This window comes from Rhodotorula paludigena (assembly GCF_050403205.1).
Source record: "Rhodotorula paludigena JCM10292 DNA, Rt_paludigena_JCM10292v1_ctg8, whole genome shotgun sequence".
Classification (NCBI taxonomy): domain Eukaryota; kingdom Fungi; phylum Basidiomycota; class Microbotryomycetes; order Sporidiobolales; family Sporidiobolaceae; genus Rhodotorula; species Rhodotorula paludigena.
In genome coordinates, this window is record NW_027481450.1 from 203,695 (window position 1) to 229,787 (window position 26,093).

The following is a 26,093-nucleotide window of genomic DNA, read 5'->3' on the forward strand; positions in this document are numbered from 1 at the left end:
CTGCGTGCTCTACAGGTACTGTCGACGCAAAGAAGAGTTAGTCACGACGGGGGGCGGGAGAGAGGCTTCATGACGCACAGGTACGCTCGAGAAGTCGAGCTGATCGCCAAAGTCGTCGGCCTCGCCGACATCCTCGTCGTCGTGCGCTTCGTCCTCGTCGTACTCGTCGTCGACGTCGTCATCGGCATGCCCCGCCGCGCGCACTTTCTTCTTGTACTCCTCGGCCTCGGTCGTGCCCTGTGCGCGCCCAGACGCGGTCGACGCCATGGCTCGGTAGCGCTCAAAGTCGCTCTCGGTCGGGAGACTGCCAGGCATGGACGACGACCGGCTGCGGTTTCCCAGGAACGACTCGTCGTCGTCCTCCTCCTCTTCGCCGTGCTCCTCGGGCACCGTTGCCTGAAGCAGCGGGCTCGTCGGCGTCTGGCCGCGCGCAGTCCGGCTCGTAGCCGACGCAGCGTCGTTGAGCGTGTTGCGCGACGAGCGGCGCGAGAGCGAGCTCGCGAGGTTGCCGAGGCGCGACAGCGAGATGCGGCTTGTCGACTGGTCCGAGCGGGCCGACAGCGCCGGCGACGGCGGCTGCAGCTCGGGAATGTCGATGTCGATCGACGGCAGCGGCGTGCGCCAGTAGTTGAAGTCGGTGTAGTCGGGCGCCGAGACGCGGTTGATCGGCGGGAACATCTGGTCGACGAGGTCCGTCATGTGGATGTAGGACGATTTGTAGCCGGCAAGCTCGAGCAGCTCCATCTTGACCTCGCCATTCGAATCGATGGTGAAGATGCGAGAGGACGGGATGTCGACGCTACGGTACGAGAGCGCGTCCGTGATGCGGTTGCCGAAACCAGCGTAGAAGGGGGACCTCTCGCCAAAGAGCCGCTGGATGTCGCGTAGACACGCCATTTTGAACACCTCGGGCTTGCGCATAATGACCTCGCTGTCAAAGCGCAGGTCCGGTCAGCCGCATGCAGGCTTCGAGCAGACGCAGTAACGCACCGATGCAAGGAAGTCATGAGGCGGTCGGGGCTCATGATGACGGGTCCGTCGGGCAGCTGGAAACCGTTCTGCTTGATGCCCTTGAGGTACTCGCGAGTCGTGTCTGCCTGGCCAATGGCGCGCGACGTCAGGTACATGAGCTTGTATCCGTTACGGCTGATGTCGGTGTAGAGCTTTGCGACGCCCAGGTGCGTCCAGTCGCGGCCGATCATGGTGAAGACATGGCCGAGCGCATCCGACCTGCAGAGGGAGTGTCAGTCGATGCCTCAATAAGTGAAGCACTCCAGCGCACTTGGTGATGGTACCGTCAATGTCAGAGATGACGACTTGGAAGTCTGACTCCCAGAGAAAGATGCGAGAGGTGCAGGTCGCATAGCCTGAGTACGACGAGCGGACGGAGAAGGAGATCGTGTTCATGCCCTTCTTGAGACCCAGGGCTTTCTGCGTGGCGAATGGATGCTTAGCGGAATGCCACAGGTCGTATCGAAATTGGACGCACGAGCTGATCCGACGTGAGACGTAGCGTCTTGGCGTAATGCTTCGAGTGATCCTCGGGCGGAAACTCGTCGTCTCCATCGGTCGCGCGCCGACTGAATGGCGGCGTGTCGGCAACGGGGAGCGACCTTGGCGAGTCGGGCGGGCTCTCGGGTGGGCTCGTCGGCGGGCTCGTCTCGGCAGTTGGCATGCTCGAAATGGACGTAGCGTCAGTCGCTGGCGGTGTCTCGCTTCGGCCGCGACCCCACCACAAGCTCCACCCGCGGCGGTGTGACGCTTTGCTCTGCTGCGCTGACTCGTCGACATGGCGATGGTGCTCGGGGTGCTCGACGAGGGACTTTCGGTAGACGGCGAGCGAGGCGAGGACAGGCGACGCATTGTCCCAGGTCAAGTAGCGACTCGAGTACTTGACGACGAGGTAGGGGCTGTCCGGGATCGTCTCTTGCTCCATGAATTCGTTGAAGGTGACCTGATGCTCGCGGAAGAGGCGGTCGACGGCGGCCTGCGAAACCACGAACATGTCAACGATGACGGGATTGCACACCAGGCCTGGAAGACTCACCCGCTCGAGCTGATCGAAGCCCTCACTCCCGCAGAGACTCAGCTCGAAAACGTGCATAGACCCGCCCGTCTTCAGGGTGAACTGCTTCGGGCTCGCGTGGTAGACACCGTCGTCGGGTGACGAAGCATGTTCAGAGTCGGCATGTATCGCATGCAGGTCCTGAATCGAGATTGGGCGTGGAGGCGAACTGGCGCGAGAACTCGTGCGCGAGCGGGGCGGCAGCCCAGACTTGCTCTCGGGCTCGGGCGTAGCGCGCGGGTCGTTGAGGTCGAGAGGCGGGACTGGCGGTGAAGCACGAGACCGGTTCTCTTCCTCGTCGAAGAAGGATCGGAGAGTGGTCGGGTCGGTGGACTGGAGCAGTGCCTGCGTGAAGGCGATGATCTCCTTCTCCGCCTCTGTCGATCCTTATCCAGGTGAGTATGAGCAGCTGGATGAGGCGACGTGAAGCACGCACTCTCGTCCAGAACCATTGCTCCCGAACCTTCGATCTCCTGCTGGGCCCGCTTCGACTGGCTCGACCCCTCCTCCTTGCCAGGGTCGAGCTTGTATCCGCTCATGTCAAGCATGAGGGAGCCCGCGTTCTCGGGCGCCGAGCCAATCTCGTGCCCGCTCGACGTGCGCAGGTGCTTTCCGACGTCGACCTTGGTCTCGCCCGTCGCGAAGGGGCGCAGCGAGAACTCGTGCTCGGCGGGACGACCGTCTGCACCAACTGCATACCCGAGGCCTTCCTTGCCGCCGAGCATGGCGCGCACATCGGCGTCGCGGTCCCGCGCCGAGCGGATCACGGCGTCGCCCGTCTGATCGCTGTGGTGCGGGTCTGCCTGCCCGTCGCGCTTGTCGCCGTCGAGGCTCAGGCCCGCGAGGTCGGCGCGCATGCTCTCGCTCGGCTGCCCAAGCTCCTGCGGCTCGCCCTTCAGGTCGTGTTCGTCGCGCAGAGAGCGCCGGCGACGTTCCGCTGTTCCCGGACTTGCTGCCTGCGCACGAGCACGGAGACGTGCGTCGTGCAGCTCCTGCACGGGCCGTGAGATTGCGGCGGCACCAAGCCCGGCTGCCTTCCCGGCGGCAGCGGCGAACGGAGTCGGCACGTGGTAGGCTTTGCGCTTCGTGCTCGCATCGCCCTCGTCTCCTCCAGGGCCGTCTTCATCGGCAGGCGACTCGACGAGCGGCTTGCCGCTCACTTCGGCCGAACTTTTGCGCGAGGGCGAGCCCGAACCGACGTTCGGGAGGAATGGTGCGCCGGGGAAAGGGCGGAAAGAGGTGGTCGGAGAGTTGGCTTGCGTACCGGCGAGCGATACGTAGCGGGAAGAGTCGGGGGAGGCTGGATGCGAAGGTGTCGGTGTAATGGGCTCTACTTACGCTGCGATCAGCGACGGGCTGTTTGAGTAGGACAGAGGCGCACTCACGGTCCTCGTCTGCCTCCTGGTCCCCCAAGCTGCCCTCCCGCTGGTCGAGCGCAGGCGCATCTAGGTCGAGAGGTTCCATCTCCTGTGGTGCACCGAGAGTCAGCAAGGTCTGAAAGATTCCAAGACCCTGAACACGCACGCCTGCATCGCTGCGGCCGTCATCCGAGACGGGCCCGCTGAGCGGACTCGTCTGCATGTCGGCGGGTACGTCGTCCTCGGTCTCGAAGACGAAGAAGGCCTCGCCGGTCTCGCCGACCTTCATGTAGAACGGGACGCGCTCATCGTTGACGTTGATGCGCACCTGTACGCGCGCAGAGACGGGGTCCGAGGTTCAGCTCGCTCTCCGCGCGCGAGACGGCAGCAGGGGTGGGCACACCTTCTTGTCGACGGGGCGGAGCACGCTGAGCTTGCCGAAGCGCACGTGAAAGGGCGAGCAAGCGAGCTCGACGCCGCCCGAGTCGGTGGGGCGCTCGACGACAATCACGTCGATCGCCCCCGTGAGCGTGCTCGGGTTGATGTCCTTGTAGTAGTTGACCGCCTGTATGCCTCGCACCAGTCAGCGCACCCGCACGACCAGGGAGACGGGCTGCCGAGGTTGCCGCGCACCTTGGAGACCCACTGCATCCTGTCTCACGGGCCCAGCGGGCGAGCTGAGGGCTGCACAGGCACAGAGAAGTACTGGCGCAAGCGCGGCGCACGGCACACGCTCGCAAGCGGAAGGCGCAGTCGACGGAGGTTGAGCGTGACGAACGAACGAGCCCGTCCTCGGGGGCAGAGGCAGAACAAATCTCGCCGAACAGATTGCTAGGATGCGACACGGCCTGACAATGCAATGCTACGTCTACTTCGATACACCGCAGCGGAAATCCCGACAACTACGAAAGGGCTCCTCGACTTCACTTCTTCCGCTGGCTCGTCCTCCGCTTCGAGGCCGGCGCAGCGGCGGTCGCCGACGTCGTCGCGGTAGCGGGCGTCGTGCTGTGATGGGATGCAGACGTCAATCGAATGTCAAAGCCGACGCTCCATGGCCACTGCCGATGCGCACCTCGCTGCCGTGTCCGCCTCCTTCGCAATCCTCGCGCGGAACTCGGCCTGCAGCTTCGCGTCGTCCTTGTGGAACCAGCCCACGACGAAGTTCATCAGGAAGCCCGAGAGGGCGAGGAGCGCAAACTTTGGCACTTTGGACGACGCCTTGTGCAGCTTCGCCCAGTGGACGGCAAGCCTCGCCAGTCGTTCCTCGCTGCACACAAGAGAGATGTGAGCGACAGATCATGAATGCGCTTGAGCGCGAAACACAGGCAAGCACTGTATATTGCAGCGTGCGTGCTGTGCAGGGATGAGGCAGGAAAAGGTCTCGCGGGACTCACAAGCTTCCGCCCGGCGCAAGCGCACCCTCCCACACCGGCACCGTCTTCCACACCTCAGGCTTGCTCAGCAGCTCACTGAGCGTCTCGGACTCGGGCCGGACGTTGCCAGGCTGGAGGAACCGCAGTTCGCGCAGTCGGTTCGTGCCGATGACGATAACCGGGGTGCTGCAGAAGCGCGGACCGGATCAGCGACTGCTCGACGCAGCGCTCTCAAGGTCAACGCACCGCCAGAGCCACCACCGCGTGGGCAAGATTGTCTCTCGAGCGTAGCTGAGGCGCGCAAAGTGCATGTTGGAAGGTAGGACGCCGCCCGCCTTGCTCGAGTTGTGCGTCGCGACCTCGTCCATACCCTTGAGGAAGATCTTCGAGACCCTGCGGCGTTCAAAGCGGTGAGTAGCTGCAGGCACGGCGAGAAACCCGGGAATACGACGAGACGCACGCATCAGGCCCGTGGACTGTCACGACCCAGATGTCGTCTTCGCTCAGCGGGGTTGCAAAGGGGTTGTCCTCGGTGCCCGTCGCGAGAACGACCTCGTAGTTGTCGTCGGTGAGGTCGACTGCCGACGACAAGTGGGGTCAGCTTATCTCGCCCTCGGCGCAGTCTGCAGGAGCGCGAGTACGCACAGGCGTAAGGATGCGGCTCTAGCGGAGTCTCTTCGTTCGCAAGCAGGCGGTCGATCGTCGTCTCGTTGAGCCGCAGGATGTTGCGCATCCCCGCGCGGATCACGGCATTGCTGCCGTCCTGGAACAGCTGGAGCGGGCCGGCGAGCGTGCCGGGCAGCGCAGAGAGCGCCAACAAGGCACACGGAGCAGACAAGCGGACCATCGTAGCGCGGGAAGAAGTGCGAGGAGGGCGCAAGGCGGGAGGCCATCTCCGACGCCGCGCGGTGCACCTCCTCGACCTTATCGCGTGAAAAACCAACGGGGTCAAGTGCAATGCGAGGAAGAGGCTACACAACAAAGAAAGACACGATGGCGAACGATACAGCCGCAACTCACGGCGCAACCTCACGCCGCCACCGCTCAATCATGCCACCCGTCCCAGCCGCCAGCTCGCCTGGCGGCTGCTGCTGCTGCATAGCGGTCTGCATCTGCATCTGCGCAAGCGCGAGCTGCAGGTGCGAGTCGGGCGGGGCGGGTCCGACGAAGGGAACAGAACCGAAAGGAGCCGAAGGTGGCGGTGGTACCGCGAACGGCGGGTAGCCGGGCGGCAGGGGCAGCATGCCTGGAACGAGCGCGGGCTGCGACATGGCGTAAGGGAAGGCGGGGACGACGGGAGGATGCGCTGCCGCTGTTTTCAGGCCCAGAGGCCGGTCATCCGAACTTGCGTCCGACACGACCGTCTTGCCCTCATCGTCGACGGCGTGCAGCGTCGCTGACGCGTACGGCTGGCGTTGCTGCGGTGCGAGGGAGAGACGGTGGATGGCCAGCGGAACGTCGTCGACGTCGACCGGCTGAATGGTCGAGTATCGCATGCCGAGCGGCTTGTCGTCCTCGTCGTCATCGTCGTCCTCAACCTCCGCCTCAGCCGACCTGGTCTCAACTGCTCGCTGTTCCGAGGGGCGCGGCAGCATTGGCGCGCTGGCCGCTGCTGCGGCGGAGTAACTGGGAACGAATGACTGGCGCGCGCGGACTTGCGAGTAACGCCTGCCAAGCGGCTGATCGTCGTCGGTCTCGGCAGCGCTAGCTGAGTCGTGGCCGTGCGAGCTGGGTTCGCCGGGGAAGGGGAGCGGGCGAGCACCAGTCCCTCGAGGAGCGGCAGCATACCCGTCGTCAGCGAATGTCCTGGTGAGTTCAACCTGCGTGGCGAGGGCATCAGATTCGAGTCCTCCACGTTCCCGGGTACGGTCCGCTCTACGAGCTCTCCTCACCTCGTCATCGTCACCATGATCGCCGCTGGACGAGCTGCCCGAATCGAATGCGCCGCGGTTTGCGGTAGGCGACTGGTAGGCGCCGAGCGAGCTGAGCGGCCTCGGTCGAAACGAGTCTGCGTCTTCGTCGTCGTCGTCGTCGTCGTGCGCGAGAACTGTGGCCCGTTTCGGCTCGGAGTCGACAGGCGGAGCGAACCAGTCGCTGCCGGATGCGGAGGTCGTGAGGTTTTCGCCGAGGCCCAGCGGAATCGAGAGTGACGGGGCGAGGTTGTGGCCGTACGGTTGCGGGCGAGTAGACGGCTCGCGCCCTGCGACACACGACGCTGAGGCTTCGAATCGTGGAGCACAAAGAGGAGGAATAGGAGACGCACGTCTGGGCTCTTCGCGAACTTGGTTCTCCTGCAAGACCACGGGTTCGACCGTCTGGCGTTCTGACGACACCCATTCCGTCGCCTCTGCTGCGTTGAGCGCCATCTGACTCCTCCTCTTCGCACCCTTGACGAGCTTGCCCTTGCTCCTGCGCTTGTCCTCGCGCGCCCGACGCTCGTCCTCGAGTGCGGCGCGCTCCTGCTCCTCAAGCTCCTTTGCGCGCGCCAGCTCGCGCTGGTAGACGAGGTCCGGGCCGAATATGGACGCATGCGCCGCCTTTCTCGGGCGCGCCGGCGAGCCGCCCTGCGCCTGCGTCTGGCGTCCGCCGGCCGGGACGAGAGCAAGAGGGACGTCGTCGTCCCGCTCGTCGTCTTCACCCGCCGACCTTGCAGCTGCGTTGCCGCCCTCGAGCTTCGCCAGCGCGTCCTGCGCAGCGGGGCTGTCCTTCCAATCGAACATGCTTCTGCGCCCGTCGGCACGCGGGTCGTACGCGCGCTGCTGACCCTTGAGCAGTGCGCGCCGCTCAGCCATCACGTCGAGGAGTGAGCGGCCATAAAGCGCGCCAGCGGGACGACGCGGCTCCTGCAGTCCGGGCGCGAGCTCCTCGTCTTCTTCCTCTTCCTCCGAGCCGTTCCCTTCGCCGCCGGCGTCGCTCTCGCCCGCATCCGAGTCGGGTCCTTCACGCACGGGTCGGCGCGGCGGAGATACAGGGCGGCCCGCGAGCGGCGCAGGCATGAGCACGACCTTGGGCGGGCGGCCTGCGTCCGGGTTCGAGAAGGTCGGGCGCTCCTTGAGCAGCTCGGCGCGCTGCGCGGCGATGAAGACGGGGTCGAAGCGCGAAGTGAAGCCGGGCGTGCCGGGGCGAGAGAGCGAGGTCGACATTCGAGGGGCGTCGGCGAAAGGGCCGGAAGGGTTGGCAGGCGAAGAAGTGGAGTCGGGGTCGGGCGGCTCAGTGACGGCGGAGGGAAGCGTGAGTGAGAGGCGCGAGACGGGACGAGACCCGTTGCTCAGGTACGAGGACTCGCGCTGAGCAGACGCGAGGTCGGAGGGGTTCATCGAAAGCGCCGACGCGCGACCATTCGAGCTGATGGCTCGCGGTCCAGCGAAGAGCGAGTCTCGCGAGGCGATGCCTGGCCGCATACCGCTGCTGAGTTCGTCGAGCGAACCATCGCGCGACAAGTCGGCGATGCTAGCCAGCGAATCGAGCGCGAGCGACGGCTCGAGACTTTGCATGCGCCGCCGCTGTCGTCGCTGAGTAGCAGTGCGCTCAATAATTTTGATGCGCGACACGCCTGGATCGTCACCTTCATCGAGGCCACCTTCGGTCGTCGCTCGTACCGGTGCAGCAGGACGGGCCCGCGCCGGCGCATCCTGCAGACGCTTCTCGAGTCCTTCAAAGACGAGATCGGCGAAGGAGAGCGGTCGGGGCCGGTCCAGGTCTGGCGCAGAGCGCGTCTCGAGCGTATCGAGCGCCTCGGCACCGTCTTCGTCGCCGCGGACGGGATCGAGCATCCCGGCGTCGCTCATGGCGGTCCGTCGAGGGAAGTGAGCCAAGCCTGGGTCCGACATGGCGGGGCTCAGTAACGCCGGCGACGCAACTTCCGGTGCTCCGTCTGCGTATTCAACGTTCGAGGGCACGTCGTTGTTTCCCCACTCGTCGGCAAGTCGCTCCTCCTCTTGTGGGTTGAGGTGCAGCGGCATCGTCGGCTCGCCTCTCTCGGCATCGCCTCCGTCGTTCGCACTGAGCAAGGCTGACCCAGCGAGGCTCGCACGGCGCGAGAAGGACCCGCCCAAGTCGCTTGTGTAGCTGGCAACCGAGTATGCTCCGGGTCGAATGACGGCGCCTTCGCTCTCGTGCGGTGCGGCAACGAATGCGAACGCATCCTGCGCGTCTGAAGCAGGTAGCGGCGCTGTCTGCGGGACCAGAAGATGGCGATACGGCGAGAGGACGGCGGACGAAGCGACGGACGGGGGAGGGTCGTGTAGCGGTTCCGGCGCGAGGTCGTGGCCTGCAGAGAGAGCTTCAGTGCGAGTTTGGAGCTTCATCGACGCACCCTGGCGCACCGAGGAGCGCGGCAGCGAGCTGTGCGCGAGCGTGCGCATCCCTCGACGGAGCGGGCGGTGCACCACCCGCTCGAGTTGGCCAAGCGGGCCCGGCAGCCCGCCAGGGCGCAGCAGACCCTCGATCCAGCGTAGAAGACGCCACGGCAGGCGGGAGCAGGGTGCGGCGAGGCGCACGCGCGAGTCGTGGTCGAGCGAAGGGACGAAGGAACGAGACTCCCGACTCCTTGTGAAGCGTCGATCCTCTCAGCGCTGAACCAAAGTGGAGAGACCATGCGTTTACCGCCGCCGCCATCATCACCTCGAGCACAACGTTCTACAGGGGGTACCTCATCGAGCCACTCGTACGGATCTACGCGTCCTCCTCTATTCCCCTCTGAACACAGATATCGCCACCGAAAAGAGTGGCGGGGGCGACTATCGTATATCGGAGCGGGCTTAGAGGCGTTCGCGCTTGTACGTGCCGCCCTCGTAGTACCTGCAGCAGCGTGGTCAGGCCGTGTGGGAGCGTGAGCGGGGAGGGGAACAGACGCACTCAGGCTGGAGAGTGTAGAGCTTCGAGAGCGTCTTGGGCTTGACGTTGTTCCAGGCTGTGAGAGCAGAGACTGTGTCAGAGACGAGACTTGGGAGAAAGAGCACGCAAAAACCTACGCTCCGGGTTGCCGTGGCTGCCAGACAGAAGACGAGTAAAGTGAGTAACGCCGTAGGACAGCAAGCACGACACACAACGCTTGCTCACCGGTCCCAGATGACATCCTGGTGGCGCGCCTGCACCTCGAACGTGTCAGTACAACCCGACGACCGAGATAATCAGTAGAGGGTGGAAGGGCACGCACGAGGCGGGTGAGGTACCAGCCAGCGCCGAAGCAGGCTGTGCTCGTGCGGAACCGTCAGTATCCTGACGGATCAACAGCGGTGGGCGTTCGAAAAGCGGAAGCGCCAGGAGGCGAGCTGCCGGAGTAGTCAAGAGGAGACGCGACGCACCCGTGCCGACGACGACCCAGATGGGGATCGCAGCGGGCTCGTACCACGTCTGCCAGAGGCTGCGAAGGCGGGGCAGCAGGCCACACGGCGATTTGACACGGATGACGACGTGATCGGGAACAGCGAGGGGTCCGGAGGAGAGCGGGACACGGGGGGCGGTGGCGGCAGAAACGGGTCAGCGCGCTGGGCCCAGTACGGTCAGCAGAGAGACAGAGCGCGCAACGCACGTCTTCTTGGCAGCACCAGTGGCCGAGGTGGACGCGGAACGGCGACCGACGACGGGCGCGACCTGGGCACGGAGACCAACACGGGCGGCGGCGAGCATGGTGGGGGCTGCACACGGGCGGGGTCAGTGTGGGCCCTCTGGCAGTATGCGCACTCGCACCGACGCACAGGGCGGGTGAGGAGACGAGGGAAGGGGACGACGCGCGGGCCCATCAGCTCGAGGCTTTCGCTCGTCGTCGCTCCGGCCGCTCCCTTCCGCGCTTCGGGTCACTCGCTGGGACCGCGCCCGCCCTGGCCGCGCCACTCGGGACAGCCTGGCGATCTCTTCCGCGCTGTCCTTCGCTCGTCTCGCGCTTCTTCCCGGACCGCCTCTGTCTCCCCTTCGACGAGGCCGCCCGTGCCTTGCTTGCTCGCGGTGGCGCAGCGGCAGCTTTGACCCTGCTTGTAAGAGCTCACGGCTACCGGCCTTCGAGGCGACTGATCGCTTGCTCGGAAACGCTGGCTCGGGGCTCCATCGCTTCAGTCAGACCGACTCTGGAAGTCCTTCGAGCCAGAGCTGCCACCGATGAACAGTCAGAGGATCATACCCGGCTGCGCCATCAAGGGGCATGGTGAGGTTGAACCGAAGACGGGACAGGCGCGGCGGACCAGCCTCAGCCTCTTCAACGAAGGCCGTGACATCCGCTTTGCTCGTGTTGCCGTCAATCGCAGTGCCGTCCGACGCGGTCGCAGCACCCGCCGTGGTTCAATCATCTCGAATGCGCGATGCAGTGCAGCGAGAGCAGCAGGGGAAGGCGGACAGAAGGGTTGTCGGGCAAAGTCGAGCCTGTCCCACCCGACGTTCTCGAGGACATCTTCTGTCCAGACTGCAACCCGAGTCCACACAACGGTTGCGGCGTTCAGACAGGACGCGAGCTGATTTATAAGGCTCTACCGTCGCGCGCTTGCGCGCTGGAGATCTTCGCAAGTCGTGCCGCGCGAGGACGTGGCCACCCAAGGTTGCGAGACCTGCAATGAGCATCAATGCGCGCACATGTGCTGCTGTAAACATCTGAGACGGGAGAGCTTGACAACGAGGAAAAGCAAGGGGCAGCGAGTCCGAGCAAAGTTCAGGAGCTCCAGCACGGCAGCCGGACCGTCCGACTCCGTCGCCAAGACCAGACGTCTTTCTGGAGAGATAGAAGCAGCGCAATGTCTGCTCGAACGACGGCGAAAGGCGACCGTCTCGGCGTGCACAGCCAGGAGATCGGCAGAGCACCGCGAAGCGTCGCGTGGGACGTCGCAAGTCAGTCCGAAGGGCTTGCAGCGAGTCGGCCGGTAGCAAGTGATGGCTCTTGAGCAGTTTGAGCGGCGTACAGAGGGTAGGAGACTGGGCGACGAGGGCATTGGAACCCGAGGACGGAGAGGGCGACAAGCCCGTCTACGCGATGCAGAGCCGTCGAAGCCGCACGTGCACCTTCGTGAACTGATTGCGCTGGTAGGTCTAGCTTGCGAGCGGCATGAAGTAGAGATGGCTGCGCAAGGAGGAGCGACAAGGAGCTCGGTCGCACCTTCCTGATGCGGCTACCTTTCCTCCCGCCACGCTGATGTGAATCCTGCGGCGGACCCCTCCGCGCGCAGGGCCAGGCCTTGCGTTCATTTCTGCTTGACCGGCCGCCGCTTCTCCCCCCGCCCGCTGCGCCTCCCGAGTTGACGTCCCCTCTCCTGCTCGTCTTGCTGGCCTTGCCGTCCTCGCTGTCTGTCCGGGCTAGCTAGCCACGCAATCGTCTGCTTGCGCCTCTGCTCAGCCAGATCAGCTGCGCAGGCTTCGCTTCCCACCGAGTCTCTCGAAACCGACCCGTTCGCAAGCCCCCTACATCGGCCCGCCAACACCACAGCGTCCTCCCGGCCATGGACGCCGGCTCCTTCAGCCCGACATCGACCGGCAGCGTGCATTCGTCAACGAACAAGGTCGCCCCCGGTGCCCGCGACGAGCTGTCGAAAGGCGGCTCGCCTCGACTCTTCATGCCGCAATGGGGAATCAAGCATTCTCCCAGGTCCGACAGCGGTCACTTCGGCTCGCACCTGAGCACCGGTAGCCCCGAGCTCATGGCCCGGTCGGCGAGCCATGGCGCCATCGCGCAGACGGGAGGTGGGGAGGACGCCGGGGTGGGAGGATACCCTGTCCGCCTGGTCAAGGGCGCGCACAACCGCACGCAGTCCAGCCCGAAGGCACCAGTTCAGCGTCACTCGCCCCTCCCGATCCCGTCGACGCACCCGGACTCGCCCACCTCCGATGTCCCGCCTACACTCGGCACCCCTCTCCAGCGCCCTACGGAAGTGACAGCAACCGGCGCTCCCGTCTTCAACAAGGTGGACTTCAGTTTCGGCGCAAGTCAGCCACTGGATCTCGGCATCGAGCTCGACCCGGTCTATTCGACCTACAAGGCGAGCAAGTCGAGCCCGAACCTCGCAAAGGCGGTTGCCTCCCCCTCTGTCACAGCAACCGACTCGATCTCGTCTCCCGCCAAGCTTGAAGACGAGCCGGGCACGCCGTACGCTGCGCAGGTGCGCGTGAGCGTTGCGCAGCGCGTCGAGCGGGCGCCCTCGTTCCGCAAGGGCAGTCTCGCCGAGCTCAGTATCGAGCGGCCCAACAGCGGCCCGCTCTTCGACAGTTCGCGCCGCACGAGCTCGGCGACTACCTCGTCCGCGCGCTCGGTACCGCAGTCGGGTTCGATGCAGCGCAATCTCTCGGCCGATCTCTCTGTACCGCGACTTCGCCCACCTCGGGCATCGTCGCCCGGCGGCACCACTCGCCCCATCGGGCAGGGAGCGCGGTCGTCGTACGCCGGCTCAACGGCGTCCTCGAACGGGCCTGCACCCGTCGTCTTCCGCCGCGCCTCCTCCGTCTACGTCCCGAACAACTCGTCGATCGGCATCACGGTGCAGAACCTTCCCGCCCCAATCGGCGCAGGCCCCGGCGGTCAGTTCATAACCCCTGGCGCGAAGCTGCCGCTCAACCTTATCAGCCTCGCGCGACGCACGGCGCACATCTCAGACGTGCCCGGTTACGCATGGCGACTCAACCTGCTGGAGAAGCTCGAAGTCATTATGGGCAGCTTCCTGACCATCCAGGACGCCGAGGCGATCCTCTCGATCGGCAACGGGCCGGAGAAGCGCAAGGTGCGTGACATTTCCTGCAATGTCTCCTCAGCGAATCCATGCTTACCGAGTCTCTTCTCCCGCAGAACCGGAGCGAGTCTCGCAAGTCGCAGATCGGTATGCCCACACCTTCGATGGATTCGCTGCGCGACGTCGAAACGAAGAAGCAGAAGGCGCCGGAGCCGAAGACGTTCTTCTCTCGCATGAAGCGAGTCTTGAGCAACCCGCACGCTGCTTTGCGTGCGTCATTCATCCTCCCGTCCGCGTCGCTGTCATGCACTGACAACCACCGCTTGCAGCAAAGGAGACGCCTCCACCTCTCCCGACGTCTCGCAAGGCCGTCTTCGGCGCACCGCTTGCTCAGGTTGCCGAATATGGCTTCGTTACCTCGATGATTGCGGGGCAGCGGCACGACCTTCCCGGCGTGACTTTCGCCACGGTTGAGGAGATCTACCGCCGCGGCCAAGGTGCGTATCGCAGTTCGCAACAGAATGGAAAGCCTGCTGACGATCTGAGCGGGACGCAGGCACGAAGGTCCCAGGCCTTTTGCAGCTGCAAGGCGAGCCTGGCCGCGTTGCCAAGCTCGTACAAATCTACGACACCCCGCCCGACTATGGCGAGCACCACGACCTGTCCATCGAATCCATCCACAACGTAACCTCCCTGTGCGCCAGCCTGTACTCTCTTTGACGGCACTACCCCTGACTCCGCTCCTCCATGCAGTCTCAAGCGCTACCTCCGCGACCTGCCCGAGCCGGTTCTCGACCAGCGATTGTGGCGCCTCTTCTGCGTCGCCTGCGTCGACTCGTCGAACCCGCTCAAGAGCCGCATCGCCTGCGCCCAAATCATCCTCCGCCTCCTTCCGACGCCCAACTTCAGCCTCCTCGTCTACCTCGTCGCCTTCCTCTCGCAAGTGCCGCTCTTCCCGGAGAACAAGCTCTCGCTGGAGCAGGTCGCCGGCATCTTCGGCAGCTCGGTCATGTCTCCTCGCCCCGCACCCCAGAAGAAGCCTGCCAAGGGCGAGATGGTCATCACTGGTCCGACCGATTCGATGGATTCGCTGGGAGAGACGATCAAGAAGGGCCAGAACGCGCTCGTCTGGCTCCTCTCGAACTGGAGCAACGTCGCCGATGGTCTCCTCGAGCCCGACTTCGACATCGACGAGTCGCTTTACGTCGACGACGAGTCGCCTGCGCCAACGCTGAATGTCGAGGTGCCGCAGGCCGAGCTGCACATCCAGCAGCCGCATCAGCAGAGGCAGCAGATGCCCGACGTCGACTTTCAGCCGCGCGAGGCGCCTGCACCTCCTGCTTCCCTTCCGGCCTGGTCGCAACAGCAACATCAGCAACAGCCGCAGCACAAGGCGTTCTCTCCGCTCGTCGAGCAGAGCGCCGAAATCAAGCAGAGCCCGCAATTCGAGGATGTCGCCACCGCCTACCGATCCGGCCCCAACTCGCCCGTGGCGCAGTCACCGAGTCAACGCCATGCGCAAGAACACTCGCCGCGTGCAAAGCAGCATAGCGCCTCGCCGTCCACGTCCCGCGCGAACGACGGTGCGCACCAGCAGGACGCGACTCCGCGCGTCCCTCAGGGTGTAGCGCACGGCCGGGCAACACCGAAAAGCCCGTCGCTATACGACGAGGAGCAAGGAGGCGGTCCCCCAACGCCGCAGAAGGAGCACGCGACGCCCTACTTCTCGTCCTTTGCGCCGCCGGTCCCGGAAGTCCCGCGACAGGGCCACGTCGCGCCCGAGCAGGCAATCGGCGAGTCGATTTCGACTCAGCACCACAGCCCGAGCAGCTCGACTTCCGAGGCCCCTCACATGTCTTCGACGCGGTCGTCGCAGTCGACGGAGCAGAGCGCCGAGGTGCGCACTCCGCCTTCGACGGCGCACGTCGCGCATCACGACCTGCGCGATGACCACGAGGATGGAAAGGTCGATGAGAGCTATGCGCCTGTCGTTCCGCGCCGGGACACTGGCGTTCTCGACGAGTTGCTTGACTACGATGGTCAGTCCGCTCTCCATCTCTTCAGCGCATGACCTTGGGCTCAACGCACTTCACCTGCAGACACCTCGCTCTACTCATTCCCCACGCCGCCCATCGCGCACTCCGTCCCGAATCGTCCTTCCCCCTTCCTCGCGCCCTCGCCCTTCCTCACGCAAGAGGAAATCGCGGCTGCACTCGCCTCGGAGCGTGCCCGCGAGCTCGCTTCCATGCCAGCGCCGGTCAACCCTGCCGACTACGCTGAGCGCACCGGACTGCAGTCGACAATGGTCAAGGCAGCGCCCGGGCTCGTCAGCGACAAGCTCGTTACGCCTGAATCGCGCAAGTCGACGCAGGTCGCGCAGGAGCAGCAAAACGAGGACGAAGGCGTTGACGCACGTCGCGAAGAGGAGGGCTCGCCTCCGCCTGTGCCGCAGAAAAGCGCGCCAAACGGCTTTGACCGACCGTCCGCTCAGACGCAACACACTCGCACGTCGTCCGCGCCGGTCAACAAGGTCGCATCGCCAATACTCGCCGACTTTGAGCCGAAGCGCGCGACGCTCCCTGGCCAGGACGCGCCCGGCTCCGCCCCCGCGACGCTCCTGCGCTCGAAGGACGAGCAGCTCCGCGAGGCGCAACAGCTCGTCGAGCAGCAGCGCAAGGAGGTCCAGTCGCTGTGGAAGCAGCTGACGGACCTCGAGCTCGAGCGCACGGCCGAACGGTCCGAGATGATCGACCTCCGGCAGGAGGTCGAGAGCTTTAAGGAGCGCATGACCAAGCGTCTCAGCCGCAGCCTCAACGAGCAGGAGCGCAAGAAGCTCGAGCAGGCAGAGCAGCGCGCGCGCGAGGCCGACGTCAAGGCGGCGCGCGAGGCCGACGAGTATGCGCGCACCAAGCGCGACCTCGAGTTCCTGCGGCAGGAGGCCGCGCACGCCAAGGATGAGGCGCGCCGCGCCACGGACGAGCTGCACGGCGTCAAGGACGAGCTGGCTCGCATCGAGGAGCTGCGTCGCAAGGAGCAGGAGGACGCGCGCAGCCAGATCGAGGCGCTCGAAGCGCAGATCGGGTCCATCCGCGCCGTTCTGCTGGGCGGCGCTGGCATCAAGCTTTGACGGCGCTGAAGGTTCCCGATTTCACCCTGTAGCCCTTTTTCTCCTCTTTCCCTCTCTGTAGCTGATACCCCTACACTTCCGCTTCAGTTCTCCGAGTTGTGTTCTTCTATTGCTTGAATTGATATGATCTAAGACAACAGGTGCGAGATGCCGATCTTGCCGGCAGTACAAGAGAGTAGAAATGCTCGCCTCTTGCGCCGCCATCACATCGCCGCGCTCGCCGCTGTCCCCGCACCGACGAAGCGCCCGAACGAGTCAAACACCTTGCCCGCGCCCTCGGCCGACGGCTTTGCTCTCGCCTTGTTGCGCTTGGCGCCCGCGCCGCGGTCGACGCGCTCGAACCGCACGCCCGCGAGCGCGCCCTCGATCGCGACCTCAACGCGGCGGCGGAGCTCGCGCGCGGCGGCCTGGTCGCAAAAGATGGGCGCGAGGCGGTACGAGAGCCAGAGATAGAGGGTGAGGCAGCGGTGGAACGACTCGAGCGACTGGAGCATCGTCGGCGTGAAGACGGCCGCCTGCTTGCGCGTCAGGCCGTCCGAGGGCGACTGCGGTGCGCCCGTCGAGCCTCCGACGGACTGAGCTGCGGCATCAGCTGCCGCTTGCTGCGCCTCGCGCGCCTCTTGCACCCGCTCGAGCACGTCGAAGACGCCGGCATCGGCGGCCCACTGCGCCATGAGGATGGGATTGCCGAGTGCGTAGGCGCGCGCAAACTCGACGAGCGCCTCGACGACGCGGGCGTCGCGGAGGTTGACGGGCGCCGAGCCGAACAGGTAGCGCTCCTGGAAGGTGAGCGGGTGGATGCGCGCGATGAGGTCGCCCACCTCGCCAAAAGACTGCGTCCCCGTCACGCGGTAGTGCGGCTTGGTGCGCGTGATGGCGCGCGAAAGGGCAAAGATGCGGGAGAGAGGGGTCGAGGGCGGGAGGAGGGCGTAGAGCGCCTTGAAGGACTCGAATGGCGCAGCGAGCGATGCCTGCGTCACCTGGACGGTCGGCTGCGCCATTGCCTCGCGCAGAATCGGCAAGTCGACCGCGTCGAGCGTCGTGGCTTCGCCGGGGACGGTGACTTTCTCAGAAGGAGAGGCGGGATCGAGGTCTGGCGCTGATGGCGAGACAGGCTGGTGTACGCCGTAGCGTCCGGCTCGACCGGCGATCTGCTTGATCTGCGGCGTCGGCAGGCGAATCTCGTTCGCGCCGTCGAATTTGTGCATCGACTCGAACACGATGCGGCGGATCTTGCTGTAGAGGGGCGACGACTGTCAGCAAAAGATTCGGAAGCAGGCGGAAGCGCAGAACGCACAGGTTGAGACCCATCCCGACGGCATCACTTGCAACGAGCACGTCGTACGCACCCTCGTTGAAGGCGCGCGCCTGCTCCTCGCGGACCTCGGGCGGCAGGCCGCCGTACGCGACCGCGACGCGCAAGCCTGTCTTCTCCTCAATGGCGCGCTTGAAAGCGAAGATGTTGCTTCGCGAAAAGGTGACAAGACAGTCGCCTTTGCGGATGCGCGACAGGTCGCCGTCAAGCGACCGCTCGGCGACAACAAGCGGCGAAAGGCGCTGGTAGCGCTTGACGACGCACTCGTCGCCGAGCTCCTCGGCGATGCGCTGCACGAGCTCGACGACGCTCTCCTCGCCGCACAGGTGGAGCTCGTCGCAGATGCTGCCGACGACCGCAGCGGTCCAGGCGTTTCCGCGCTGCGGGTCGCCGATCATCTGGATCTCGTCGACGACGCCAACTTCGAGGTGTTTGCTGAGCGGGAACATCTCGACCGTGCACGACTGGAGGCCGGCGTCGGGGTCGAGGATGCGCTTCTCCTCGCCCGTGACGAGGTTGCACGTGCGCACGCCCTCGTCGCCAATCTTGCCCTCGTTGAAGCGCGCAAAGACCTCGTGCGCGAGGAGGCGCAGCGGGCCAGCGTAGGCGCCAGTGCGCGCGCGTGCGAGAGCGACGAGTGCAGAATGCGTCTTGCCCGAGTTGGTCGGGCCGACATGGAGGATGAGACGGCGGCGGTGCTGGCGCGCAGTCGGAAAGATCTCGTACGAGAAGCGGAAGTCGGAGATATCGGCGAGCTGGTGGAGCTTGGCGAGGGTGGGATCGGGGACAGGCGAGGCGTGCGAGGGCGGAGAGAGGGGGACGGAGGCGCGGACCCAGGCGAGGAAGGTCGAGAGCGAGGCGTTCCAGAAGGCCTCATCGCCGTCACTGACGTAGGCCGACCTGAGCATCTCGAGGTCCCACTCGACGGTGCTGGCGCGACTGCCGCGGCCCTGCTCGCCCAGCTTCCGCCCCTGCTCGTCGAAGGGGAGGTGCTCCGCCGCCTCGACCGCCCATTGATCGGCCAGCTGGCTCAGTCGGCTGGTGCGTACTCCAATGTCCTCTGCGAGGGTTCGCAGCTCGCGCGACTCTGGCCGCCATGCCGTGCGGAGGTGATGAGCGAGTCGCGAAGCGAGAGCGGCGGTCGAGACGGCGCTCGGGCCGGCCTTTGGGCTGCTGCGCCCGCCAGTTCCTCGTCCTGATCCTGCTGCAGCTCCTGCGCCCCTGCCCCAGCCCGAGGATGCGGACTGTGATGGCGACTTCGAGGCGGTGCGGCTGCGGCGAGTCGTCTTTCCGCGAGCGAGGCCCGCAGACGAGGCGAAGGCGCGAGCACAGCCTGGTAGCGGTGCAGGTCTTGCTGCGCGTGCAGCCACTGCAGCCGCTTTCAGCATGAGTGCGGAGCGACGAGATCGAGGCGGACGAGAAGGTCTGGCGGTGAGATTACAACTGCGCAATACAAAGTGAATACAAGTGCCGAGTTTGTATTCGAGCTCAGCCTCGCTTTGGCCTGTCTCTCGCAACTCGCTTTGCTGGTCTCGCCGCGTACGAGCGCACCCTGGCAACCATGGCGGGCTTCATCATGACGCTCGACTCGGACGACGACGCCCCCCGCTCGCCCTCGCCCCCGCCCGCGCGCTCATCCTCGTCGAACCGGCAGCCGACTTCCGCGCCCGCTCCCGCCTCGCCCGCTCAGCTGGCCAAGCCCAAGAAGCTCACCAAGAAGCAGCGTCAGAAGCAGAAGCGGACAGACGTCGGCTTGGCTGCGCAGGACGCCGAGTCGGACCGCGACGACGAAGAGACGACCGCGAGGGGCGGTGCAGACGCAGGAAAGATGGACAAGGGTTTCGTCTTCGACGGGTTCGGCGGCGGATTCGTCGGCAGGGAGCGCAACAACGTCTGGGTGCGTGCAGGGTGATCTGTTCCAGCTGTGACGATGGGCTGACGCAGTCGTTGCTTCTTCAGGACTCGGGCGAGGCTTACATCCAGAAGCGTCCCAACGCTATGGTGCGTCCCGCTTTCCTCGTCTTTACTCATTGCATTGCACAGTAGAGAGCTGACCCGATCCCGTCCGCAGCCTCGCGTGACCGTCGACGAGATCATCGCCCGTCGCGCCCCCGAGCGCGAAGCCGCCCTCGCCGCTGCCGAAGCGCAGGCGCTCCTCGACGAGTCGGACGGACTTGGTGGCAGTGACGACGAGGACGACGACGGCGAGGACCTCGGCGACGACGAGCTCGAGGCCGAGATGATCCGCGAGCTCGAAAACGGCGAGCTCGACTTTGAGGGGATCGACGAGGACTCGGATGAGGAGGGTGCCGAGGGAGCAGACAGCGAGGACGAGGACGACGAGGCTGAGAGTGACGAGGAGAAGGCCGATGCGGAGACGGTCGCACCGAAGGCGCCGGCGAAGAAGGCGGCATCGGCTGCGGACGTTGAGGACGATGAGGAGAACTGGCTTGGTATCGGGCAAAAGAGCGATGCCGAGGATGATGATGAAGTTGACGAGGAGCAGGACGCCGAGGAAGACGCCGAGATGACGGGTGCGTAGTCTCCATTCCCGCTGCATGGGCGACCCGAACTGATACCTTCTTGCTTGCAGCTGCGCCGAGTGGCTTTGCCGCACTAGCTGACGTGAACGAGTCTGACTTGTCGGATGCGTCGGACGCCGAGGCAGAGGCTGCTGCTGCCGGCACGTCCGCCGCGGACGCCGCTCTCGCCAAATCCTTCTTCACCTCTCACCGCAACACGTCGACTCTTCCGTCGAAGAAGCCCCTCTCCTTCACCTCTCTCCCGTCCTGCACGCTTTCCCGGCAGCTGCTCCTCGCGCTTCAGTCCCTCAACCTCTCGACCCCCACGCCCATCCAAGCCGAATGCATCCCGCTCGCCATGCTCGGCAAGGACATCGTCGCCTCGTCGGCGACCGGCTCGGGCAAGACGGTCGCCTTCTGGGTCGGTGTTCTCGAGCGCCTCCTCCACCGCGACCGCAAGAACCCCATGACCCGCGTCGTCGTCATGACCCCGACGCGTGAGCTCGCTGTCCAGGTGCACGGCGTCGGCATGGCGCTCGCGCGCTACACGGACGTCACTTTCTGTCTCTGTGTCGGTGCGTCTCTTTCGCGTCGAGTCTCGCTGTTGGCAGCGGACCTGACAGTCTCTTGGGTGCGCAGGCGGTCTCTCGCTCAAGGTGCAGGAAGCCGAGCTCAAGCAGCGCCCGGACGTCGTCGTCTCGACTCCCGGTCGTCTCATTGACCACGTCCGCAACACGCCGTGCTTCTCGATGGACGGCGTCGAGGTGCTTGTGCTCGACGAGGCGGACCGCATGCTCGAAGAGGTGCGTTTCATCCGCCGAGCTCTCTCTGAGTCTGGAGGCCTCTCACTAAGAAGGTGTTGATGATTGACATTGACGTTGATGCACAGGGTTTCCGCGACGAGCTCGAGGAAATCATTGGCGCCGCTCCTCGCTCCCGCCAGACCCTCCTCTTCTCCGCCACCGTCACCGAGAGTGTCCAGTCGCTCACGCGTCTCTCGATGAACAAGCCTGTCCGTGTCAAGATCGACGAGATGGGCGCAGCGGCGAAGGGCCTCGACCAGGAGTGTACGTCTACTTCTTGGGCTTTCGATTCACTACACTTCGTCCCGTGCTGATGACGATGGGTCGGCACAGTCTTGCGTGTCCGTGGCGACAAGGCAGGCGAGTCGATCGAGCTCAACTCGCGCTCGGGCGAGCGGCACCGCGAGGCGCTCCTCATCGCGCTGTGCACGCGCTCGTTCTCGACCGGGCGCACCATCATCTTCTTCCGCTCCAAGGCACAGGCGCATCGCATGAAGATCCTCTTCACGCTGTTTGGGCAGGGCCTCGAGCGCTCGGACGAGCTGCACGGTGACCTGACACAGGAGCAGCGGTTGCGCAGCTTGAAGCGCTTCCGTGACGGCGACGTCGGCTTCTTGCTTGCGACGGACTTGGCGTCCCGTGGGTGCGTCGAGCTTTCACTCACTTGGTCTGCCGCTCGGTCTCCCGAAGGGATTCGTGCTGATCTCCAGTCCACCTCACGCACAGTCTCGACATCAAGGGCATTGAGAACGTCATCAACTACGAGATGCCCAAGTCGATCGAGATCTATCTTCACCGTGTTGGCCGTACTGCCCGTGCAGGCCGCAAGGGTCGGTGAGTCCTAGCCGTCCACCTTCTCTCTGCACGATCGCACCGCTCACCCGTTCTTTGGCTCGCAGTGCCCTCACGCTCGTTGGCGAATCGGACCGCAAGCTCGTCAAGCTCGCGATGAAGCACGCGCCGCCCGAGTCGATCAAGCAGCGCACGATCCCGACCGACGTGGTCGCGAGCGTCAGCAAGCAGCTGCGCGCGCTCGACGGAGAGGTCAAGGCTGTCGTGCAGGAGGAGCGCGAGGAGAAGGAGGTACGTCCCAGTGCAGCGGTCGTCGAGCGGGTGTGTTGGGCGCAGGACAGGCTCAAGCTGACCACTCCTCATCGTTACGTACAGATTCGCCGCGGCAACATGGAGATTCAGAAGGCGAGCAACCTGCTCGAGCACGAGGCCGAGATCAAGTCGCGCCCGGCACGAACGTGGTTCCAGACGCAGTCGGAAAAGAACGCCGCCAAGAGTGCGTCGCCGTTCCCTCCATTCCGCATCGCGTCACAGCTCGGAGCTCTCGCTGATTGAAGTGAGCTCGGTTTGCACAGAGCTCGGCAAGGACGAGCACAACTCGAAGTTCCCGGAGAAGCAGAAGAAGCGCGCGTTCGAGGAGGACGAGGAGCCCTTGTCCAAGCCGGTCCGTCTCGACTCCTCCGCTGTCCTAGGACCTCAAGCTGACGCAACGTCACCACAGCCCAAGCGGACGCCGTTCTCGGGTCTCTCGCGCCGCGAGAAGCGCCGCAAGATGGCGATGCGCGAGGAGGAGGAGGACCGCGAGACTGGCGCTGCGCGCGAAGTCGCGTCGTCCGTCCGTGCGGCCAAGAAGGCGGCGATGCCGCGCAAAATTACTGCTGCACGGCCGGAGCGACCGGCGGGCGAGGATGGGGCGCAGAAGAAGAAGAAGAAGGAGAAGGTGAGCATCTTCGACCGCGAGATGGGCGTCGCGGGCGGGAACGGGCCGAGCGACAAGCGGCCGGGCAAGAGGGAGCGCGAGATGGCCAAGGGCGGGGCGGGCGGCAAGGGCGCGAAGCAGAAGCTGGGGAGGATGGGGCCGAAACCCAAGCGGCGCTGAGCGACGACGAGGACCTGCTGCTTTTGCCCATATTTCGTAGGTTCGCGCATTGCAGTCGCATTGTTGCGCATCCATCGTGGACCTGAGAGCGCGCATGGCTGTCCAGGCGAGTGTCGTTCCGAGTGCCATCATCTGCTCTTCGCGGGCCTCTTGGCTATTGCAACCTCCTCTCCCGCTCTCGCTTCCGAATCGACAAATCCAGCTGCTTCTGGACCATGGGCGCAGTGTGCGGCAAGGAGGACCATTTTGACAGTCTCGCAAAGCACGGCTCCAAGGGCCACACGCTCGGCTCGTCCCCCACAACGCCCGCCGCGGCCCCGCCCGCCCCAAAGAGCGTCTCGACGAGCCCGCCGCAGCGACTCGGCGGTGCGGCGAGTGCCGCGCCCGAGTCTGCGGACGCGGCGGCGCGGAGAGAGGCGATGCTCGCGGCTGCCGAGGCGAGGACCAAGGCGGTGCGTTCCCGCCCTCTCTCCCCCCCGACCCTCGATCCTGGCGAGATCCGGGCTCTGCAGCTGACGCGTACGAGCGCACGCAGTCGTCTGGCCGCGGCGCACCGAACGGGGGAGGCAAACTCTCGGCGCAGCTGGCGAGCCAGTCGAGGGACGGCGGGCGCAAGGAGGAAGCGCGGCTCGAGGCAGAGCGCAGGGGCGAACAGCTCGTGGTGCGTCTCTCTCTCGCACTCTGGCAGAGGCGGCGCTGACGCTTCGCGCTGCAGTGGGACTGAACACTCGCGTCCTCTTCTTCCGCGCGGTACTCCTCACGTTATCCCTGTTGTAATCAAGCTCTGCTTCTTTCAGGCGCCCAGCGAGGCTCGGAGAAAACGACATGTTGCACGCCGGGTCACTCGGGCCCGTTGATGCGCATGATCTCCTTCTTCGACAGGCTGATCTGGCCCCTCCCCCACTTGCCGACAGCGCCTCCGAGCCCGCGCTGGCGCTTGTCGAGCCCGTCGGCCTTGCGCTTCTCCTTGAGCGAGAGCGCCTCGCGACCCATCCCGACGCTGCCCTTCTTGGCGCCCTGCCCGTGCCCCGCCGCTGCGTCGCGCAGCTGCGCGCGCTTGAGGTTGGCCGCGTTCTGCCCCTTGCGCAGCAGGCGCGGCGCGTTCTTCGGCAGCGGGGTGTGCCCCTTGAGCGCCTTGGTGGGCGCGAGGGGCAGCTCGCGGAGGAGGTCCGGGAGGGAAGCCGACGAGCCCGACGTGAGGGGCTTGATGAGCGACGAGAGGTGCGAGTCGAGCTTGGAGAGGTGGCTGCGCGACCGTCGCTCCGTCAGCACGGTCCCACAGACCACAGAGAGAAGAGAGAGCACACTTCTCTTCGGCAGCGTCGGCCTCTTGCGCCTCGGCAGACTGCGCACCACCCTTCCCAGGCGTCCCTCCGAGCCCGGTGGCAGCCAGCGCCTTCTGCTTGGCCCTGCCACCGACATACTTGGCGTTGGCCGCGTCCGCAATGGACGGCTTGACGTGCAGATTCTTGACCTTTCCGGCCTGCGCGAGAGGAGCGTCAAGTGAGCGAGAATGCGACGCGCGAAGGGGATGGTGGGAGGCCGCACCTTGAAGTCGCGGATCTCGCGCTTGTTGAGCGGTGCAGGAGACGCTCCGAACGACGAGGTGGCTTCTCGCCCGGGCTCGACAAAGGCGACGACGGCTGCGGCGGATGCTCCTGCATGGTCGGAGGGAGTGAGCGACAGGCGAGGTGGATAGTCATCGGCGGCAAGCGCACCCTTTTTGGGCCCCTCGAGGTCCTCGAAGCCCTCATTCTCGTCCTCGTCGCTCCCTCCTGCGCTCTCGTCTTCCTCATCCTCCTCCTCGTCGTCCTCCTCGTCCTCGAAGTCCGCCTCGTCCATCTCCCACACGCTCTTCACCGGCTTGAGCGCAGGCGCCACGGCAGCGGCACTCGTGCTCGCCATGGGCAGCGCGCCCGCGAGGAAGCTCGCCTGGTGCGCCTCGAGCGCGGCGAGCATCGCGGCGCGGTCGTCGCTCTCGTCGCCCTCGTCGTCGTCGTCGTCGTCTGAGCTCGCGTGGCTCGACGCAGAGGCGGCATAAGTCGGTCTGTGGTCCTCAGGGAGGTCAGCATGGCTCTCCCGCGGGCGTGGCGAGGCGGCGCACCGGTTCGACGCTTTGTGCGGCGGTGCAGCAGGTGCGCTCTGCCTGAGGCGCTTTGCGGGCGGCGCAGCGGCCGAGGGGGCCTTGCCCTTGCCCTTTGCGAGCGCAGAGGCCTTGCGCTTGGTCGCAGCTGGTGCGGGCATCTCTCCGTGGCAGGTGGACGAGGAGAAAGAGCGGGGACCGTGCAGCAAGCAGAGGTGAATGACAACAACCGAGGAAAAACGATGGGGACAAGGGATGCAGAGTGTCTGTGTAGGGAGAACCAGTGTCCGTCGAACGCGCTTCACGCCAACTCAGGCCATAAGGATGAGCCCGCCGGCTGCCGCTACCGCTCCGAGTCCGAGCGAGAGCACGACGCGGTCAGCCCCCGCAATGAAGCTGCGTGTTGCGTGAGTCAGCACACTGTCCTGACTGCAGGCTTTCGGAAGCAACGCACGAGTCGTCTGGCCCGATGGCGATGCCGCTTGCGCCCGTCGCGCCCGGTGCGAAGGCGGTCCACGAGCCCGTGAGCTGAGCGGGGGTCGCGGCGGTTGTCTTGTTGGGCTCGACGGACGACTGGGAGACGGAGACGGTCGAGGTGACGTTGACGGTGATGTTGCGGCTGCCCGAGACCGAGATGCTCTGCGAGACGACGACGGACGGTGCCGAGTTGGACGAGGGCGCGGCGGTGATGCTCGCGTTGCCCGAGGCGGACGCGCTCGCCGACGAAGAATCAGACGACTGCGAGCTGGCGGATGCGCTGCTGGACGGGCCCTGGGCTGCGACGAGGACTGCGGCGACGAGCTGTGGGGAGACGGACAGCGGGAGTGAGCAGGCGATCGAGCGGACGGGCGAGGGTGCAGGCAGGGTGGACGCACTGCGAGTACGCCCGAGAGTGCGATGCGCATGGCTCTGTC

At 65.5% G+C, this 26,093-nt stretch overlaps 10 protein-coding genes across 10 annotated transcripts; 3 read left to right on the forward strand and 7 right to left on the reverse strand.

Annotated features, from left to right (window-relative positions):
* Positions 1-9: 9 nt before the first annotated feature.
* On the reverse strand, positions 10-4,074 carry PAH1 (phosphatidate phosphatase PAH1; the record flags this gene model as incomplete). Its single annotated transcript, XM_076647241.1, has 11 exons — positions 10-18; positions 79-931; positions 991-1,230; positions 1,283-1,431; positions 1,490-1,987; positions 2,048-2,442; positions 2,502-3,395; positions 3,451-3,532; positions 3,590-3,751; positions 3,827-3,988; positions 4,057-4,074. 11 exons carry the CDS (start codon positions 4,072-4,074, stop codon positions 10-12), a joined length of 3,462 nt encoding a protein of 1,153 aa, XP_076507168.1.
* A 272-nt stretch (positions 4,075-4,346) lies between these two features.
* JCM10292_000136 (uncharacterized protein) lies at positions 4,347-5,643 on the reverse strand (the record flags this gene model as incomplete). Its single annotated transcript, XM_076647242.1, has 6 exons — positions 4,347-4,428; positions 4,496-4,690; positions 4,818-4,982; positions 5,043-5,189; positions 5,257-5,374; positions 5,442-5,643. The coding sequence occupies 6 exons, from the start codon at positions 5,641-5,643 to the stop codon at positions 4,347-4,349; spliced, it is 909 nt and encodes a 302-aa protein (XP_076507169.1).
* A 169-nt stretch (positions 5,644-5,812) lies between these two features.
* Positions 5,813-9,160, reverse strand: JCM10292_000137 (uncharacterized protein; the record flags this gene model as incomplete). The annotated part of the gene is made up of 4 exons (XM_076647243.1): positions 5,813-6,616; positions 6,689-6,996; positions 7,060-9,066; positions 9,112-9,160. 4 exons carry the CDS (start codon positions 9,158-9,160, stop codon positions 5,813-5,815), a joined length of 3,168 nt encoding a protein of 1,055 aa, XP_076507170.1.
* Positions 9,161-9,556: 396 nt separating this feature from the next.
* JCM10292_000138 (NDUFA4 family protein) lies at positions 9,557-10,427 on the reverse strand (the record flags this gene model as incomplete). The annotated part of the gene is made up of 7 exons (XM_076647244.1): positions 9,557-9,596; positions 9,654-9,708; positions 9,770-9,786; positions 9,858-9,886; positions 9,955-9,989; positions 10,103-10,161; positions 10,330-10,427. The coding sequence occupies 7 exons, from the start codon at positions 10,425-10,427 to the stop codon at positions 9,557-9,559; spliced, it is 333 nt and encodes a 110-aa protein (XP_076507171.1).
* Positions 10,428-12,217: 1,790 nt separating this feature from the next.
* On the forward strand, positions 12,218-16,565 carry JCM10292_000139 (uncharacterized protein; the record flags this gene model as incomplete). The annotated part of the gene is made up of 6 exons (XM_076647245.1): positions 12,218-13,489; positions 13,555-13,708; positions 13,768-13,935; positions 13,995-14,133; positions 14,192-15,477; positions 15,538-16,565. The coding sequence occupies 6 exons, from the start codon at positions 12,218-12,220 to the stop codon at positions 16,563-16,565; spliced, it is 4,047 nt and encodes a 1,348-aa protein (XP_076507172.1).
* Positions 16,566-16,768: 203 nt separating this feature from the next.
* Positions 16,769-19,268, reverse strand: SUV3 (ATP-dependent RNA helicase SUV3; the record flags this gene model as incomplete). The annotated part of the gene is made up of 2 exons (XM_076647246.1): positions 16,769-17,801; positions 17,863-19,268. The coding sequence occupies 2 exons, from the start codon at positions 19,266-19,268 to the stop codon at positions 16,769-16,771; spliced, it is 2,439 nt and encodes an 812-aa protein (XP_076507173.1).
* A 173-nt stretch (positions 19,269-19,441) lies between these two features.
* DRS1 (putative ATP-dependent RNA helicase) lies at positions 19,442-23,096 on the forward strand (the record flags this gene model as incomplete). Its single annotated transcript, XM_076647247.1, has 12 exons — positions 19,442-19,777; positions 19,840-19,881; positions 19,952-20,414; positions 20,474-20,977; positions 21,042-21,205; positions 21,292-21,469; positions 21,539-21,848; positions 21,932-22,039; positions 22,105-22,288; positions 22,373-22,493; positions 22,573-22,661; positions 22,719-23,096. 12 exons carry the CDS (start codon positions 19,442-19,444, stop codon positions 23,094-23,096), a joined length of 2,877 nt encoding a protein of 958 aa, XP_076507174.1.
* Positions 23,097-23,311: 215 nt separating this feature from the next.
* Positions 23,312-23,820, forward strand: JCM10292_000142 (uncharacterized protein; the record flags this gene model as incomplete). The annotated part of the gene is made up of 3 exons (XM_076647248.1): positions 23,312-23,548; positions 23,632-23,757; positions 23,812-23,820. 3 exons carry the CDS (start codon positions 23,312-23,314, stop codon positions 23,818-23,820), a joined length of 372 nt encoding a protein of 123 aa, XP_076507175.1.
* Positions 23,821-23,936: 116 nt separating this feature from the next.
* JCM10292_000143 (uncharacterized protein) lies at positions 23,937-25,340 on the reverse strand (the record flags this gene model as incomplete). The annotated part of the gene is made up of 5 exons (XM_076647249.1): positions 23,937-24,342; positions 24,404-24,579; positions 24,645-24,754; positions 24,815-25,143; positions 25,201-25,340. 5 exons carry the CDS (start codon positions 25,338-25,340, stop codon positions 23,937-23,939), a joined length of 1,161 nt encoding a protein of 386 aa, XP_076507176.1.
* Positions 25,341-25,490: 150 nt separating this feature from the next.
* Positions 25,491-26,084, reverse strand: JCM10292_000144 (uncharacterized protein; the record flags this gene model as incomplete). The annotated part of the gene is made up of 3 exons (XM_076647250.1): positions 25,491-25,575; positions 25,634-25,980; positions 26,055-26,084. 3 exons carry the CDS (start codon positions 26,082-26,084, stop codon positions 25,491-25,493), a joined length of 462 nt encoding a protein of 153 aa, XP_076507177.1.
* Positions 26,085-26,093: the final 9 nt, after the last annotated feature.